The sequence below is a fragment of the Coffea eugenioides genome, chromosome 3 (genome assembly GCF_003713205.1).
Source record: "Coffea eugenioides isolate CCC68of chromosome 3, Ceug_1.0, whole genome shotgun sequence".
In the NCBI taxonomy this organism is placed as follows: domain Eukaryota; kingdom Viridiplantae; phylum Streptophyta; class Magnoliopsida; order Gentianales; family Rubiaceae; genus Coffea; species Coffea eugenioides.
This window is the reverse complement of record NC_040037.1, coordinates 28,506,626-28,525,814: the sequence shown is the minus strand read 5'-3', so window position 1 is coordinate 28,525,814 and position 19,189 is coordinate 28,506,626. Positions and strand designations below refer to the sequence as shown.

Here is a 19,189-nt window from a genome sequence, read left to right as displayed (position 1 = left end):
TTCTAGAAAATTATAATTTAGATGGCTGTAAGCTCATAAAAGTCTTTTCCTAGTAGAGACATCCGCATTTCTTTGACTGGCCAATTTCAAATTCGAAGAATTGTGCTTGCTTGATATTGGAAAATTAACTAGAGTGGATTAGTTGACGATGCACGCCATGCGCAGTTAAGTTCCCTTAGATCGGCGCGTTTATGAAAAGCTGCTACCAATAATTGCTTACAAAAAATTAAACTGGAGTGGGTTCTTGAGTCACTGGTCCCTCAAAAGACATGATATTAATGAATTAAAAAAATAAATTGACTTCACGAGGCTTAAAAAAATTTCAAAATTAAATAATATTTCAAAATTTTCCTTGCATAGATCTTAAGAATGACAGAATACCATCACTTAAACAAAAAACAAAAGCATGATTAGAGGCGCATAATCAACCCTCATAAAAGTCAAAGTAAAAGCATACCACTTTGAAAAACAAAATATTAAGAAAGATGATTCCTAGTTGTCAATTTATGAGAATAAGACAACTAAATTTCAATGGAGTTATTATGAATTTTTCAATTAAGTGCAATCTATAACTTTTGTAAATATGAGTAAGCTAAGTGACGTATACCATTTAAATGAAATAAATAAAGGGTATTTTTAATGGATACAACGGGCACCTATTGATATGCTTAATGATGCAGAATCTATCATGTGAATGTGTACACTAAGAATTATTAATCTATCTTGTATTTATATACTTTTTTATAAATAAAATATTAATGAAATTGTATGAGATGAATTTCCATTATCTTAAATAATTACTATAACTCTGGCATCAATTTACCATGTTTGTCTACTCATTTTCTTTATATGAAAATTTCTGAGGAGAATATGCTGTAATAGATAATATATATATACACACACACACATACATACATATATATAATTATTATGTAAAAAAAATTCTTTAAACCATATTAAAGTTCTCCTATTGAAACGAGTAAGGATAATGAATAGTGTGTTACTTTGTTGCATTTTTCCCATAAAAAGGGGAAAAAAATTGACCGTATGAGTATCTTCTTTAGGATGCGTGCCCATGGAAAAGCCTTGTTTCTGCTAAAGGACTTCCTAAGTCTCCTTATTCTGGCTTAGCATTCGGAGAATGCAATTACGGTAATTCATGGCAAGCTTTGTAACAAGGCGGATCAAATTCTACAATTGTCAGTAGCAATAAAAATATTATAATGTTGTATCAATACGGTAATCACATATACGAATTCACCACTACACAAAACATTACTTTTAAAAAAAAACATTACTTTTTAAATTAAATTTTAAAGTTATTTATTAAATCCAACTGCTACCATGAAATTAAAAGAAAATTACACCATCCATATAACAAAACGCAGTCTACATTTCTATTTGCATTTATCAGGCTTCTGATTCAATCGTTGTCAGAAAGGTGCTGACGATTACATCCTAGCTTTGATCAGGATACTTGAGAATGATCGAAGGGGTAACATGTATCGTCAACGGCAAAAATATTTTTGGAAACTTTCATAGGATTATTAAATTGATGTCTAGTGAATATTCGTTAATATACTTAATTTATACCAAAATTTTCATATAGATGCATATACTTGTATTTATTGTACCTTTTGTATTTAGATATTTTTCTAGATTAATAATATTTTTGTCAAAAAATTAACACCCGAGACCCTCTTAATGAATGTGTACTAGCAAAGTCTACTGATTATTTGTTAGCCAAACTCTTTGAATAACGGGGAGGAGGGATGTGTTGAATGATACGAAAGAATAGTATACGTGAGAGATTTCGAATTTCTTATTTCTCACACAAAAAAAAAAAACTTCTCTTCTTTGAATAGTTGTTGGTTCTTTGACTTTCCATTATAGTGCACCTTATTGCAACAACAAGAAGGACGAAAAAAGAGGTGGGCGGAGGGGAGGCTTAGCCGCCCCCAAGATCCGTCCAAATCCTAAAGGGTACATATAAGGGTTTTGAAGTTTCTATTAAAGCTACCTACTCTTGCATCCATCCAAATATTTAAATAACGGTTAGGTGTGGTTCCTCTTCCCTTTCCATATAACTCTTCTAAATTCTAGTTCCCACGGTATAGTAAATGCAAAGAATAAAAGGGCAACAAAGTGAAGAATGAAATACACCCCCAGGGGCGGAACTAGGGGTGGCGCCGGGGGTGGGGCGGTGCACTCAAGTTTTGAAAAATTAAGTCTTTCTTTCTTAAAAAGTTGAAATTTTAAAAAATTTCTGTGTAATTTAAACTTTTGCCCTTATAAAAAATTAAAAATATTTCAAGCTACATATTTAAAGTTTAGTTCAATTCAGCCCCTCAAAAAAAGTTTCTAGTTCTGCCTTTGTTTATCAAACCCATCAGAATGTAAGCAAAAGTAGGAATATTAACCAATGACCAATAAAAGTTATATAAAATATAAAACGGAAGGACCAATTTTTGAGCCCTTATAGTTTGTTTCCAAGTATCAACTATTCTCCAATTTGGAGTCGCAAGTCGCAAGGGGATTTTATATATATATATAAATATAATTTCTCTATTGTATTTTTATATCTTAGTGAATTTGTATATATAATAAGCATTATTGTTTGATCAATAATAGTACAACTGTTCTTTGTTCCGTGTACAAGATGTAAAGAAAATTATAAATTTTCTTTAATAGTGTTTAATTTTTTAACCGTATGTTTTTGTTAGATTTATTATTGATAAACCAATAAATAGCTATAAAATTGTTTGTTGGTATTTCTTCACTTCCTCCTAAATTTAGATTTTGTTATTCAACTCCACACCTTTGTTTCTTATTACAAATATTTTGAATTCTAGTTGTTATGTTGTCAGTTTTGAGCTTATATTTGTTTCTATTAAATTTAATATTTTTTATTGGTATACTAGTTCATTTAGTACACTATTTTCTATTTCTACGTAATTGGTTGTTCAGCCTTCTAAACTAAGATCCAGGTTCCATCCCTGAATTATAATTTACAATTTTTACATTTCTTAAATTAGCACTTGAGAATCCCATTTAACTCATGTACAAAGGACACTTAATATTTTTTAAGTTTACATTAAAACCGAAAAGAGAAACAGGCATTTGAAGTATCTTACTCTTGTGTGTAATGTTAGTTAAGAAGAAGCTTCATTGACCAAAAGAAAGTTCAACAAATCAATTTAAATGATAAATTTCCTCCTTTGTTAGATCCATTTCTCAAATCAATTGGTCACATCTAAATTATCTCGTTGAACTTGAAACAATTTTGGAAGACAATCACAGATTGTGTGCTAGGTTGCAATGATTCATTTGAATTTGGAAGATATTTTTGGAATTTTAAGGTGTTATCTTAATTTGTTGATTTTTCATATTTTGTGGCGTATCTATTGATTTCCAAATCCCTTTGTATGTGCTGCATATTTGATATATACATATATATATATATATATATATATATATATTTGTCATTATTTTCTTCCATTAGTGCAGATTTATTACAATGAAATTATGTTTCTCTATAAATAATTAATACAGTGTCATTATTATGAATATGTACCAGTCGTAAAAAATATATCAAACATGCAACATTTATAAACAAATCTTAAAGTCAAAAAATGCAACGAATGTTAAAAATCAACAAAAGTAACACATTGATAACACGTTGAAGCTCAAAAATATGTTTTAAGTCCAGATAAATCTTTGCAATCCAACAGATGATATGTCCATGTCTCCAATAGTAAAATCTAATGGCAAACTGTTTCAAGTTGAATAAAAAAGGTTTAAATCAGACAAAATAAATTTGAGAAATTTCAAATATAAGAAAAAAAAATCCCAAAAATCTCATGTCTAACAAGAAAATTAATGTAAAACTAAAGAAAAGCTCTCACAATAAAGTCTTCTCATACAATAAGAGAGATGAGACTCTCAGTTAAAAATCCAGGAGAGAAGAAATTTTACTAAGAAATCCCACAAAAGCAAATTTATTTTGGAGATAATTTCACGAACCTCTCTTGAGATTTCTAACAACTTCACTTAACTCCCTTTAGGTTTAGAAAATTACATTGACCTCCCTTAGAGTAACGAAATGACTATAATATCGTCTACTTAATTGATAATTTACCACTTGGGAAGGATATATATAAAACCAAACAAAAGGGAAAAACGACAGATTAGAAAAACCTGTCGCTTGCAACTCCTCTTGTATCCTTTCCATTCTCTTCTATCACTTCTCACCTTCTATCCATTAACACCATCATCTCTTCTATCGACCAACATACAAATCCACCACCTAATAGTGTTTATTCCTTATTTAATCAACTATTTCTAGAGTAGTTTGCTACTACATGGCCTATGGGTTGCGAGGTCAAAAGTTTAAACGTTGCATTCTATCAAAATTGCCATTTAACGTGGCTTCTCTTAGATCTATATGGGTGCTTAGTGCATTTATATAATCCGATGATGGTTCACTCCCCGTCGGTTTCCCGTAATCCTGTTGGGTCATCCCCTAATATAGATTAGAGTAGGACTAAAAGTAGGAGTAGGTGTAGAAGGGACAGTAAACAAAAAAAAAAGTGTTTATTTCTTATTTTCTTATCTCTTTCCTCATTATTGTACTATTAGCAACTCTTTTTTCTTTTTCATACTTATGGGTTGCATATGTTAAAGAATCAAAATTGTTAAAACCTCAAGTTAAGGAAGTTGATCGAATTTCATAGTCGAATTAGATGGAGATTAAGAAGATAGATGTGGTAAGGAAAATAAATCAAACTGATGGGTGATAGCTAGAAGGCGAATAGGAATGAGATAGGGCTATGCTATTATGTCTTGTTACACAGTAGGATATTGATATCTTCTATGGGCTTTTTTTTTGGTGGATTTGCAACTGTTTGTGGTAATTTGCTATGGAGATTGTTCTCTGTTCCTAAGCGCCATAAGAGCTTGAGGCCGCACTTAATATTGACACGAGTGTGTTAGTTGGACAGGTTTTTTTTTTTTTTTTTCTCTATTTTAGGCGTTGGTTTCATGATATGGGGTGTAAGTATTGATTAACAGAGCCAATACAGTGTTGGCTTGAGAATGATGAGATTGTGGGAAGCTTTTACAGGGTGTTTCGGTGGGTGATTATGGTTAATTTGCAAAGGAAGCAATTCAGGGAGAGTGGGGGATTTCGGGAATGGCAAAATCATTAGAATTTGGATTATAAATTTGAGTTTGCTTGATTAATATGGTAAGGCTTTTGGGTTAACATTCTTGTTGTAGGCATAGCATGGGTGAATTCTAAAATTTATAGTATTTTTTTTTAATTGATGAGTAAACCTATTTACCAATTTCTTTTGAGGTATAGCATTTCAAAAGGGTATTTTGGGACATTTCAACATGATTCAGACTGTTGTGTCTATATTGTTACTTAAAAAACAGAAGAGTAGTCAGTGTAATTTTTTAAACTTAAAAGGAGTTAAGTGAAATTATTTGAAACCTTAGGAGAACTTTCTGAAATTATCCCTTTATTTTGACAAATAAGGAAAAAATTATAGGATAGGATCCTTCCCATGGGAGAGACCGTTTTTGGTCTGGCTTCCCCTATTCAATGGATGGAGGAGTTTATAAGACGAGGAGAGAATGAGCTTCCAATAGAGAAGTATACATCGTAATTCTGAGTTTCTGACAAAATAATGTTTATAGAACAAAAAAAGAAAAAAAATGAGTGAAATGTTTACTCTTTCTTCATTGCCAATTTTTTGTTTCTCGTTGTTTATTTGATATTACTCTCTTCTTGAAAGATTGTAAAGAAAGAAAAGGGAACCAAATTTCAAGTTCAAGTTTACATTTACATAGAAAAGGGCTTTTTCATCTTTGCTAATACCCTTTTTGCCACTGGTATTTTAGTTAGCACTCTTCAAAAAACTTCAGATACTACTTAAACTTGTATTAGTATTTTTGGTGATAGCAGTCTCAAAAAAAAAATAAAAATTCAGGCACTCCTTAAACTTATTTTAGCAGTCCTCATAAAAACTTGAGGCACTCCTTTTTTTTCTTTTGCATTAGATGAAGTGTAAGGAGTGCTTGAGATTTTTTGATAAATGCTAAATATCATTTCCGTATTTTTGTATAGAAATAGTTATCTGGTTGTGGCAACACTTGTTGCTAAATTTCAACCGAAAAGGCTTCCTTTTTTTAAACTGATTGGAATCCGTATGTTATCATGTTTGTGGGATATAAGTAGCTAAATTGATGTTCCTCACTCCGCCGTTGACTTTGTTCGCATGTTTTTTACATTTTATTTGGATAAGATTATAACTAATCCGCAACTGTTTGACCTATAATCAACATCTTTACGATAATAAAGCGTCTCTAGAGTTAATTTGGTGTTAACTTCTTGTTAATTTTATCCATTAACTTTTAATTAATTTGGTATTAACCTTATCTATAAACCCTTATCCATTAACCCTTAATTATCAAGATAACTACGAAAATAACTATCAATTCATTAAACAAAATTTCATAAAAATTAATTTATTCTTAAATTGCACACATATCGGTGTGCCTTTAGCACTAGTTGTAATAGATCTTCTACTAATTCACAATTATCCGAAATTATTCTTATCATTTATTTTCGGTCTCAATCTTTCATGATAAAGATATCAACTTTATTTCTTATTCAATTCAGGCACTTTTTTTTGGAATCCAAATGTCTAAATCGGATAAGTATCACTTTTTTCCATCATTCACTATGATTTTCGATTTTCCCCTACATTGTCTTCTTTTTTTTTTTTTTTTTTGCCATACGTTGTCTCGCTACATTCTAAGTACATCAAAACTAATAAAAAAAAAGACAAAATATGAATAATTTAAATACAAAAATTAACAACAATCCTACATGTCCATTCATATTAATTTTAAAAAATTAATATATTCTAAATGTTCAATTATTTATTAATTTTTTAAAATTTGTTTACATATTTTCACTATAATATGATAGTATACATCAAATAATGTATCCCATATCAAAAACTTTGTAGATATTCTTTTTTTTTTATATAAATATTTTTTAGGTAATTTAAATTTTTATAATGATCATAAATCTAGAACTATATATTCACATTTAATTAAGTAGAAAAGATCCAACAATCCACTTTTTTTCATCAATAAATATTTAGTTTCCAACAATATTGGTAATTTTGTGGGTGTAATAATTAATTTTCTTTTTTACACTAAGTTAATTCAAAATTAAGAAAAGAGATGATGAATAATTTGAATACTAATCAACGATATGGTGATGAAGGAAGTAATTTATGGAATATATAAGATTTTAATAATTGTAATTTGAAAAATGCTTTACTATACTTGTATGTAATAATTTCATAGAAAGCAGATATGATTAAGATAAGATTAGTTATTTTTTAAAAGTTATTTTAGATATCATTAAGATAAGATTAGTTATTTTTTAAATTTATCTTAAAATTAGGGATAATTTTTAAATATATAATATAATATTCAATATAGATAAACTCAAATGACTCGTAACTCATTAATTTTCTTCATTTAAGCATGCCACGTAGGAGTGAGAAACACTCTAATTAAAATAGTTACTTATATATATATATATATATACTTAAACCAATTATTTTAGAAAAAAAATAATTAATTTCCAATTTGTACTAACATTTTAGAGTTTAACTTCAAGTGGGACACATGAAAGATTACGTGTAATATAAGTCAGAATTCATTAAAAGGAAAAAAAAAATCTCCAATCCGCAGTTACTCTCATCCCCAATACTCCAAATCTCTATCCAAATTTATCCCATACCAAAACTAATCGAAAATCACCAAATAACTTTATTTATTAATTTCCGGCTTATTTTTCTCCCACCCATCCAGCCCAGCCACTGCTCTATATAAAGCGCTTCGAAGTCTACACATTTCTTCCTTCTCTCCTCTCTCAATTCTCTATACTTCCCTTCATTCATACAAATATATATATATATATATATATAGATATATAAATCCCCAATTATTATTTTTTTTGCGTAATAATATATAATTTATATATCATCATCATCATGGCATTCGGAAATGGAGGAAGTTCAAGCTTGATCGTCAGCTTCGGAGAGATGCTGATTGACTTTGTGCCGACGGTTTCCGGCGTCTCGCTGGCGGAGGCTCCCGGGTTCCTGAAGGCGCCCGGTGGTGCTCCGGCGAACGTCGCCATAGCCGTGGCGAGACTTGGCGGGAAGGCGGCGTTTGTCGGGAAGCTGGGTGACGACGAGTTTGGGCACATGCTCGCCGGAATTCTTAAAGAAAACGGCGTTTCCGGCGAAGGCATCAACTTCGATAAGGGCGCCAGGACTGCCTTGGCGTTCGTCACTCTACGCGCCGACGGTGAGCGTGAGTTTATGTTTTATAGGAATCCCAGTGCTGATATGCTGTTGACCCCGGAGGAGTTGAATCTCGACCTCATTAGATCTGTAAGTTTTTTTTTTTTGAAAAGTTAAAAATTTGAATATACAATTAGAAATTTATCACTAGTAATGTGGGAGAAATTAAGAAAATTGATAAAAAAGGAAATAAATTGTACTATCGTAAATATAACTATATAAGTGTGTTTTTTGTGTGTAGTGCGTGATCTTTTATCTTTAGGATGAATCTAGGGAGATCAATGGGATCCGAATTTGTTTGGAATCTTGGATGGGTGAAGTTGAATCTCACGCGCCACTGAAATATTTGCTGAGGTGGTTGTGGTGGGTGGGACCCGGAAATGGGGCCCGGAGTTCTGTTGACTCAATTTTCGATATGTTCTTCAGTTTTTATTTGGGATATTTAAATAATGTGTGGGATTTCTTGGCTTTTTTCTATGTTTCTTTTTTTTTTTCTGATTTTGTTTTCTGATGATGCTGGAATATTTTTTTGGCTCTTAAAGTAAATTTAATGGTGATGAGTCTGTTGAGGATTTATTGGTTAGATATGTGTCTTTTTGCCCCCTAAATCTTTTGTGCGACCAAAACTTAAGCTCTTGCCTCTCCAAGATTCGATCTTAAATCATAATTATCGATCTTGAAATTATTCATTGGGTCAATAACATGGCCAAGTCTACCTTAATTAGTGATTAAAGTTTCAAAACAAAAAAAAAATCGAACTTTATGTGATGAGATACATAGTTTAATCCAACACAGTATTGGCAAGTAAGCTGTATTTGTTCCATTATAAATGGTATATGGGAATTGATGTAATGTTAATTGTAGTACAAAGTAGTCATTTGGATTGTCATTTTTTGAATTTTTTTTTTGTAGAAAAATATATTGATTTGATGCATGTGTAGTTTTGTTGTACTAGTCGATTTTGACTATAATCTAGAATCCTATTAAAAACAAAACTACATAACTGCGCCTAATTTTAATCCTGAGTGTTAGCTGTTTTGTACCAAACTGTAATTATAACCGACACATACCATCTATTTTGTTGAGTAAATTTTGCATCTGCTGGCGGCAGCTGTTGGTTTTTTTTTTTTTTTTTTTGGGAGGGAAATTAATGTCTCCTTCCCCTAAAACTGTGAGCACGTCAACAGCTTGCAAAAGTGGGCACAAAGTACTTTTGCTGGCCTTCCGCTGCTAAATAATTGCTGTCATATAGGTCAAAATTGTCGTCCCAAAATTTAACTGTAGTTAACATGCACCCCGTATTTCTGGTTTGGGATAATTTCAGAAACCTCCCTTGAGGTTTCATGAAATATCACCTAGTTCCCCTAAACTTTTCAAAATCTCACTTAGCACCCTTGAAATAATAGTAGGGCCATATACTAATATCAAAGGTAATGAATTATCAATAATACCCTCATATTTAAACTTTCTGAACTTATTTTTCTTTCTCTAAATTTCCTACTTTTCTTTAACAATGTCTATATAAACATATATACATACATACATACATATACATATACATATATATATGTATGTATAATTGAATTGCAAATGTCAATGAAATATAGGATTTAATCAATGAAATATTCAATATGTATTTGGAGAAGAATAGTTGCATGTTCTTTTTATTTTTTTCCTTTTTTGGTGTTTCACAACTTTATTTATTTATTCCTATTCATGTAGAGCACAACTCCAAATTTCAAATTCTGATTTTTTCTATAATAAAATTTTCATATTTCACGCCCATAAAAAAAGTCTGTCTATTTTGAGTAAATTTTTTGTATGATATTGAAGTTGAATTTCATCTATTATTAAGTTTTTTTTGCTCAAATATATGATTTTACATACTAATTATCTTTAACACTATGAAGGGTTCTATTTGTAGAAATTGTTTAAAAAATAATATTTGCTTTTACTATCTCTTCCTACTGTAGAAGTGACTATTGGCTGTAACATAAAATCTTATCAATTTTCATCTCCTCACTTTTAAGATGGTTCCAATTTAGTACTCTTTTTACTTGGTTTGTAAAATGTTCATTTTTTATAGCTTAAGGGTATTAAAGGCACTAAAATAATCTCTCTCCTCAAACATGAATTTTTTAATATTACTTTTGGTTAGAAGGGCTTCCAATGTTACTAAAATGTCAATTCAAGGGGTGCTAAGTGAGATTTTGAAAACCTCAAGGGAGCTAGGTGATATTTCATAAAATCTCAGGGGAGGGTTGTGAAATTATCCCTTCTGGTTTTTCGTTACAAAATAATTGTTGTCATATAGTTCGAAATTACTTGTCCCAAATTTTAACTATAGTTAACATGTACCCTATATTTTGGGTAGAAAGAATTGCATTTGCTGGCGAAACCTGTCAGTCTCTGCTGAGGCAAAGTTAGGACAGGTCTCCCACCCTTAAAGTTGTGAGGACAAAAAAGGGATAAAAGAGGGCACCCTGAATTTTACTCTACACGCTACTTTTAGTTTTAGTGCTCGTCGGTGATATTTATCTGTTCGTTTATTTATTTGTGCCTGTGTAGTAGCTCGATGAAAGCTTTATAGGCGCGTAGGGATATCTAGTGTGGGGTTACACATTATTGTGCTGGCATTGACACACCTATTTCCAGATCTCAATGCACATCACTATCAAAGAGGAAAACTTATATGAATCTGAATTATTTCAGGTCCCACAAAGCAAAATTTGTTGATTATTATTTTTTTTGCTTTTAACGTTATTCAAAATGTTGTTTATAATGTGTGATTGGACAGCATCGTGACGTGTTTTGATTTTGATGTAGTTAAAACTCTTTGGTTTAATAGTAGGCACATAGAATTAGAAATTTTTTTTTGGGGGTGAGCCAGCAGCTTATCAGAACGAATTTTGTATTTGCTTGTTAGGGATCTTGTATATTTTTGTTACTCTAGGTAATAAGTTGAAATCTAATCAACATACTACCTTATTTGTTATGTGTGATCTAAAACCATTGAACAATATGACACTGGAAAACACAAGGTGTATACCTTTTACATAAAAATGGGATTATGGGGGCTTCTATTTTCTAATTTTTATGTTTATTAACGGACAAGTTTCTCAAGTTTGTACACCTGAATTTGTATCTAAAGTGTTGACTCTACATAAATTTGTTGCCATTAGTGAACTTAAAATTGTATTTTAGCATTGGTTATCTTCCTAAATCTCTACAGGCTAAAGTTTTCCACTATGGATCAATAAGCTTGATAGTGGAGCCATGCAGATCTGCACATATTAAAGCTATGGAGGCAGCCAAAGCTGCCGGAGTTTTACTTTCATATGACCCCAATCTTCGCCTACCACTCTGGCCATCAGCTGAGGAAGCTCGGAAGCAGATCTTGAGTATTTGGGACAAAGCTGATATCATCAAGGTCAGCGACGTGGAGTTAGAATTTCTCACTGGGAGTAACAAGATTGATGATGAATCTGCAATGTCCCTCTGGCACCCGAACTTGAAGCTCCTATTAGTGACCCTTGGAGAAAAGGGTTGTAATTACTATACCAAGGTATGTGTGTATTTATTCCTCATGTCCTTTTGACCTTTACAGCTGTGGGTGGGTGAGATTATTAAAGAATTCAACAATCTTTGGATGCAATTAACGCTTGCCTTAGATGCTAAGTTGAACCCACATGACTCAAGGCTGCTGATCATGAATCATGATAGGCCCAGAAAATGTTGAAAAAGATCACTGTGCCTGCAGAAAGTACTCATGTTGTCAAAAGTCAGTTGTAACCCTGTTGTACAGTTTTTGGTAAATTTTTGGGGTTGGTAGGTAGATAGATGTATTTAGAACACCAAACATGCACGTGGTTTCCTTTGGTGTTGACTGCAATGCTTTCTTATCTGGATTTTTTGACTTTTAGCCTAAACAATTGGTTAAAACACTGTTGGCCAAAAAAAAAAAAAAGGTTAAACAGGTTACATCATCCCACTTCCCAGGATATTCCTCCAGAGGACTGGTATTTGGCTATTGGTTTCTTCTTCCTGAAGTTGGTTCTTATTCCATATGCTTTTGGCTTTTAGAATTTTCATGGATCTGTACCTGCTTTCCATGTCAACACTGTGGACACAACTGGAGCTGGTGATTCTTTTGTCGGAGCTCTCCTTTGCAAGATTGTTGACAACCAAGCTATCCTTGAGGTGAGGCTTGATTGTAGTATAATCCATGGTGTTATTAAATTCGGTCCGGAGATTAACCTGGAGAGGTGATCGGATCACTGGGTTATCGGTTTAATTGGGTGTTGCACAATAGTTATATTATATAATATAATAATATATTTTAAATTATAAAAATAGTAAAATTTTTAAATTAGTTGTTCAACTAGCAGTTCAATCAGTGATTTTTTTTTTCAATTCACCAATTGAATTGCTGAGTCATTGATTGGTCAACGAATTTGTTGCTTAACTGGTTTAATTAGCAATACAGTTTGGGCCTATGATCGGTTCGATTATTGGGTTGGGTCAGGTTTTATAGCTATGGTATAATCATCAAAACTTAAAATTTTATCGATTCATCAATTGAACTGCCGAGTGGTTGATTGATCAACAAATCTATTGCTTAATTGGTTTAATTAGCAATCTAGTTCAGCCCTATGATTGGTTTATTGGCTTGACTGGTTCGACTGTTGGGTTGGGCCAGGTTCTATAACTATGATATAATCATCAAAACTTAAAATTTTCTCTGTTTTCTTGACTTGTAAATTTGGCTAGTAATGCATTGAATTCTACTACTATCTAATTGCAGGATGAAGCCAGGTTGAAGGAAGTACTTAGATTTGCATGTGCATGTGGAGCTATCACAACCACCAAAAAGGGAGCAATCCCGGCACTTCCCACCGAGTCTGATGCCCTTAGTCTTATCAAGGGGGGAGAATGAAGAACGATGCCCGTTATGTGTCTTTCTCATCTTTCAAAGTTTTTGCAATTGATTGGAAACATCTAATTTTCTGATTCTCTTTTTGTACTTCCTCCATCGTGCATCGTCCATTGAAAGTGTCATACTTTCTATTTTGGGATGTTTTAAAACAATTATCGTACTAGAAAAATTAAAATATTTTTTAGTTTTTTTTTTCAATATAGTCCTTTTTAATTATATGCATGTTGTCATTCAAATTTAAATTTTAAATTTGTGTAAAATTAAAAAAAGAAGTACAAACATCACAATTAAATCTATTTCTAAAAAGTTGAATTCTCCAAACATGACTAAAAAAATAGGATGGAGGGATTGATTGGAAACGGTGGAAGACAAGTGTCTCAACTTATAAGCAAATTTCGTCTTGGTTGCCTATTTTCTACCAAACGACACCACGTCTTGGTTCTTTTATTGTTATATTATTTCTTGCGGCTTCTATGTATATGAATAAGTTTGCATCTCCAATGGACCAAATCATATAGAATAATTATGGAGCCCTGTACCATTATTGGTCCCATCCTACTTGTTACATTGACAACCCAATAGTGAATGGTTCACGGTCCAAGACTTAATTTGGGGCTACTTTATGAATGATGTAAAAATTTATAGGGAAAATCTAAGTTCTGGAGATGGGAAGATTCCTTATTGGCCGAACTTTTGTATAACGTACAATGAGGCTACTAGTTGTGTTGTCAAATTCGGACCAGAAGCTAGTTCAATCGGGAATCAGGTAGACATTCAGTCCGAGTTTTCCAGGTTACCAGCCGTGTTTTCAAAATCGGACTGATTTGCTAGTTCAATCGGAAATCGGCCAAATATTCTATCCGAGTTTTTCGATAAAATCGGCTACCTAAAACTTGATAAAATCCGGTCAAAAGCTGAATTTGATCGTGAACTGGTAGAATCGGTAAGAATCCGATTTTTTCATTTTTTTTGTCTTTTGCTTCTTTATTTTTTTTCCCTTTCCTCCTTCTACAACATGCCTTGAGTACCAACGAATAGATTTCACATCTTTGCATAAATCTAACTTCCTACTTCAATTAGCCAGTCACCAATCCATCAAAATCACCCTTAGATGCGTTTCCTAATAAGATCTAATCATAGATTTCACTTTTAAAGAGTTAAAAAGACAAAAAAAAAAGGAAAAAAAAGAAACAAGAAAGGGAGATGGAGAAGAGTGAAAACAATAAGGATAAAAGTTTTAGATTTTGTGAGTTTGAGAAGAAAAGGTAACAAAAATGAAACTGAAAAAAGGAAGAGAGGAGAAAAGAAGAAAGAGGTGCTAAGAATAGAAAAGTTGGGGAGGCAGGGACTAGGAAACAATGAATGGGGCAGTGGTAATGTGAGTAATGAGAGGAAAAGAAGGAGAAAAACTGGGAGAAACATTTCACTTACATTCCCTCCAAAATTTATCATTTTTATGTTTTGACCCTTAGTGTGCTAGGCAACTGTCAAAACACCTAGAAACATTTTATAATTTATAGCATCAATCCAAAATTCTACTAGTATTTTCAACTAAGCCCTCAAATTTAATTTTGAACTTTCTTTTTTATAGTGTAAGTAAGAGGGTTTAAACACGAGATATTTCATTTATATTCTCTCTCCTTGAATTTCTACTTGATTATTTTATTTTATTTATATTTTCTTGTAAAATATCTTTGAAACATCAAACAAATATGAACAAACCTTTCTTGATACTAACGTGTTTCTAGGTAGTTTACATAGTATATTTATTTTTAACTAAATTATATTAATGACATCATGCTGATGTCATCCAATTTTTCATACTTGACCGATTCCGGTTGAACCCTTTGATCCCTAATGCCTAATTCCAATCAAGTCGTTCAAGTTTCAAAATACTGGTTATCAGGTGTGTCAGTCTAAAATTACATATTTGTCCTTTAAAAATGGGGAGATGATGCCTTTGTTTAATTGGGCGCATTGCCATGTAATAATATGTGGGACCTACTAATAACATCGTATGGGATGACTTAGTTTCATGGAATACTCTGTTTATGGTTTATCCGCTATTTATTAAGCTTCCTTTTAAATGTTTATACAACAATTTTTTTACAATACCGCGTTCATTAAAATAGACCATAATGTAAGAGCAGACATTTTTTAATACCATTAGAGCTGTTAATCGAGCCGAGTATTGGACTGTCGAACTCAACTCGGACAGGCTCGAGCTCGCTCGACTACAAAAACAAGCCTTAAATTGGGCTCGAACTCGGCTCGTCAAGGGGATATGTGACTCGAGATCAAGCTCGTACTCGACTCGTTTACCACAAATGAGCCGAGCTCGAGCGAGCTCGAGATCAAACTTGTACAAGTTCGACCGAACTCAAAATTTTTGTCAAATAGTGAACAAACACAAATAAATGCTGTTCGATCTCGAGCTCGAACTCGAACTCGAAAATTCTGTCAAACAGTGAACAAACGCAAATAAATGCTACACCCTGTCCAGAACCAGAATTCAACAAAACTTGACTCAATAAAATTTAACCAAAATCACGGTGATTCAACTGAGAGTCTGAGACAACATATAAGCCAAATGCAATGCCATAACATCCAGGAATGCCAAATTCCATCCGAGACAAACATACGAGACCATAACATCCATAAGACAAATTCCAGGAATAAAAGTGAACAACCACACAAACTCCAGCCAAATTCTATCGGAGACAACATCCATAAGACCAAGGATTTGATTCAACTAAACAAATACACAAACCGCAACAAAATAACTATATAAAACAATGCTAAATAACTAAAAATTTGTCCAGCTTCACAAATCTATAGAAAGTTCCAGCTTCACAAGTCCAGCTCTATAATCAATCACAAGAAAATTTCACCTTTATGCAAACAAATTCAACAACAAACAGCATCACATATCCCAGAAAACAGCGTTTAGATGTTTGGAAGATCAATTTCGTCAATTGTAGATGATTCGGGAACATCAAGTGGTTCCTACAAAATGAAAATAAGAAAGTTACGACTCCTAACAAGGTAAAATGAGGTACCAAAATAAACCAGTAGTAAAAGATATATTTTATTTACATGAGACTTGTTTTTTAACCTATGAAGATTGCGGATCCAATCATTGCCACAAAGTAGCATTTTCACCGTTTCAACCGACATAGAAGCACGCCAATTATCGATTATTCTACCACCAACATTGAAAGTAGATTCGAAGGCCACGGTTGTAATTGGAATAGTGAGCACATCACTTGCCATCCTTGACAATATAGGAAACCTCCACCTTTCCCCTTTCCACCAACCCAAGACATCAAGATTTACGTTTGCATCACAAACATAACTGCCCTCTTCCAAACAGACATCTAAATCTGATTTTTCAGGTGGAGCCTTGTCAATTTCACTAACAATCATCTGAAATTTTTCTTTTCCAGTTTGAACATTAACTCCAAGCTTTTTAGCAGCCCTTTGGGTAGATTTACTTGTAATTTCTGCAGGTTTTCGTTTTCCTACTTCCCTTTGTGGTTCCTTACCATGAGATGAGCATCCACATATTCATTATAGAGTTCATAAAGAATGCGTCTAATCTCATCAATATACCTAGGGGTTGCATCCACGCCATAAATAACTGGAATAGTATGATTAACAAGGACCATGTTATACCTCGAATCAAGAATAGCACCCAAAGACATCAAAACATTGCTCACCCCCCAATACTTGTCAAATTTTTGTGCCATACTTTTAGCCATAGATCTAATATGATCAGAAAAATCAAGAGCTTTTTCATTTAACAGCTTCTTAATCCTATACAACTCTACAAGAAAAAGGTTAGTAGTTGGGTAATCGGATCCAGAAATGATATTAGTAATCTCATAAAAAATACCTAAAAATTTACAAATTTCTTCAACTTTCATCCACTCATACTCACTTGAGACATAGTGAAACCCCGGATCAATGTCCCCATATCTTGAAAGTACATCTCTAAACTCTAGAGCCGATGCCAACATCAAATAGGTGCTATTCCACCTAGTTGGGCAGTCCAAAATGAGCTTTTTAGAAGGCAATTGAAACTGTTTTTTTATTTTGGCATAGTCATTGAGGCGAGACTCTGATTTTTTCAATTACTTAATCCCCTCTCGAACAACATCAATCACATCAATAATTTGATTCAACCCATCTTGAACGAGCAAATTAAGTATATGTACACAACACCTAACACGAATTTTTTTTTTTCCAATGCTTAAACCTTTTTCTAAGAGAAAAATCCTCTTTAAGTCTCCTAATGCATACATCATTGTAAGAAGCATTGTCTACAGTTATAGTATAAACCTTATTCTCAATCCTCCACTCAAGAAAACACTTACTTAAAGCATTGGCAATAATTACTCCTGTGTGAGGAGGTGGGACATTACAAAAATTTAGGACCCGTTTTTGTAATACCCAATCACTATCAACAAAATTGTGAGGATTTGAAAATTCACCTATATTTTTCCTTATAATTCCCTTTTATTTTGAATAAGTTGATTTATAATTCCTTTACTACTAATTTACTCCCTCAATAGTTGTAACAAATAATAGAATTGAAAGTTTTACTTTTACTTGTATAATTAGAGTAAACTAGGATTTTTGTACATTTTGGTAGTGCGATCAGTTGGTGAGGTGTGTGTATTAAATTTGGTGGATAAGAGCGAGTATTAAGTAAGAGAAAGTATGTGAATAGAAGTGATAAAAATAAGTTAGTGAATCATAAAATTAAAACAAAAGTACAAGGGAGTTAAGGGAAATAGGCTTGAACCGACGTGCGCCATTTGTTACCGGTTGAGTACACTGCTTGACCAATATTTTCTTACCTTAATCTCCTTGATTTTATTTCATTTAATTCTCCTTAAATTAACCCTTAAAACAGTCAAAAATTTTGGACTAAAGAAAAGGTGAGAAAGAAAAAAAAAAGAAAAGAAACTTGATTGCCAAGTGTTGGTAATCAAAGAGATATTTGACCAAGACATTTCCTTTCTTCTTATCTTTCCTTTTGGCTAAGTTTTCTTACATTTTTTCTTCATGTTGGCTGAACCATTGGAGAGAAAAACAAGAGAGGAGAACTTCCAACTTCATCTTGATTTTGCCTTGTTTAAGTTGAAATCACAAAAACTAAACCGATTAAACTAGCACCAAGGGAGTTAGGAGGCTTGGAGTGGAGAGTTTCTTTGGAGAAATAGCTTGGTTCTTCACTTCTCAAGAGGTTTTGAAGGTATAAGTTCAACAACTTCCTTTCTCTTTCTTATTCTTGCAAAATAGGGTATAGATAACTTGAATCTTAGAATACTATGGATGATACTCTAGGTTTGGTGTAGATTAATGAAATTTCAGCTAGGATTTTGCAATTTTCAGCCTTGATTTATGTTGTTTAACTATAATATGTTGGTTTTGAGCTTGGTTTTAGACTTGTGAGGTGATTAGGAGTCTTATTGTGACTTTTTAGCTTTAAAAGGGGAAATTCCAGCTTTCTTAAGAATTTTCCAGCTTTGGTATTGGATGATTATTTGCTAGAAATGAGTTGCAATTTGGATGGGTTTTAGCCTAGATTAAGAACTATCTTTATATTCTTATTTGTGGTGATTGACTTGGGCTGATTTAAGAAGAAAGTGAAGCCTTGAAAATGGCTGAAAAATTAGGTAAAAACAAAGGAAATGCTACCCATTTTTCCTCTCATGGGACAAGTGAATGAAAGCGGAAATAGGGATGTGACTTGTGCTCGATTTGGGACTTAGTTATGTAGGGATGCTTAAATTAACCTTGTGGGTGACTTGTAAGTGAAATTTTGCTCAAAAGTGTATAGTTTTCAAGGAGA

At 32.6% G+C, this 19,189-nt stretch overlaps 1 protein-coding gene across 1 annotated transcript; it reads left to right on the top strand.

Moving 5' to 3' along the window:
- The first annotated feature begins 7,866 nt into the window (after positions 1 to 7,866).
- Positions 7,867 to 13,420, top strand: LOC113764974 (fructokinase-2). The gene is made up of 4 exons (XM_027309023.1): positions 7,867 to 8,483; positions 11,626 to 11,958; positions 12,477 to 12,593; positions 13,198 to 13,420. Exons 1-4 carry the CDS (start codon positions 8,079 to 8,081, stop codon positions 13,327 to 13,329), a joined length of 987 nt encoding a protein of 328 aa, XP_027164824.1. The 5' UTR covers positions 7,867 to 8,078; the 3' UTR covers positions 13,330 to 13,420.
- Positions 13,421 to 19,189: the final 5,769 nt, after the last annotated feature.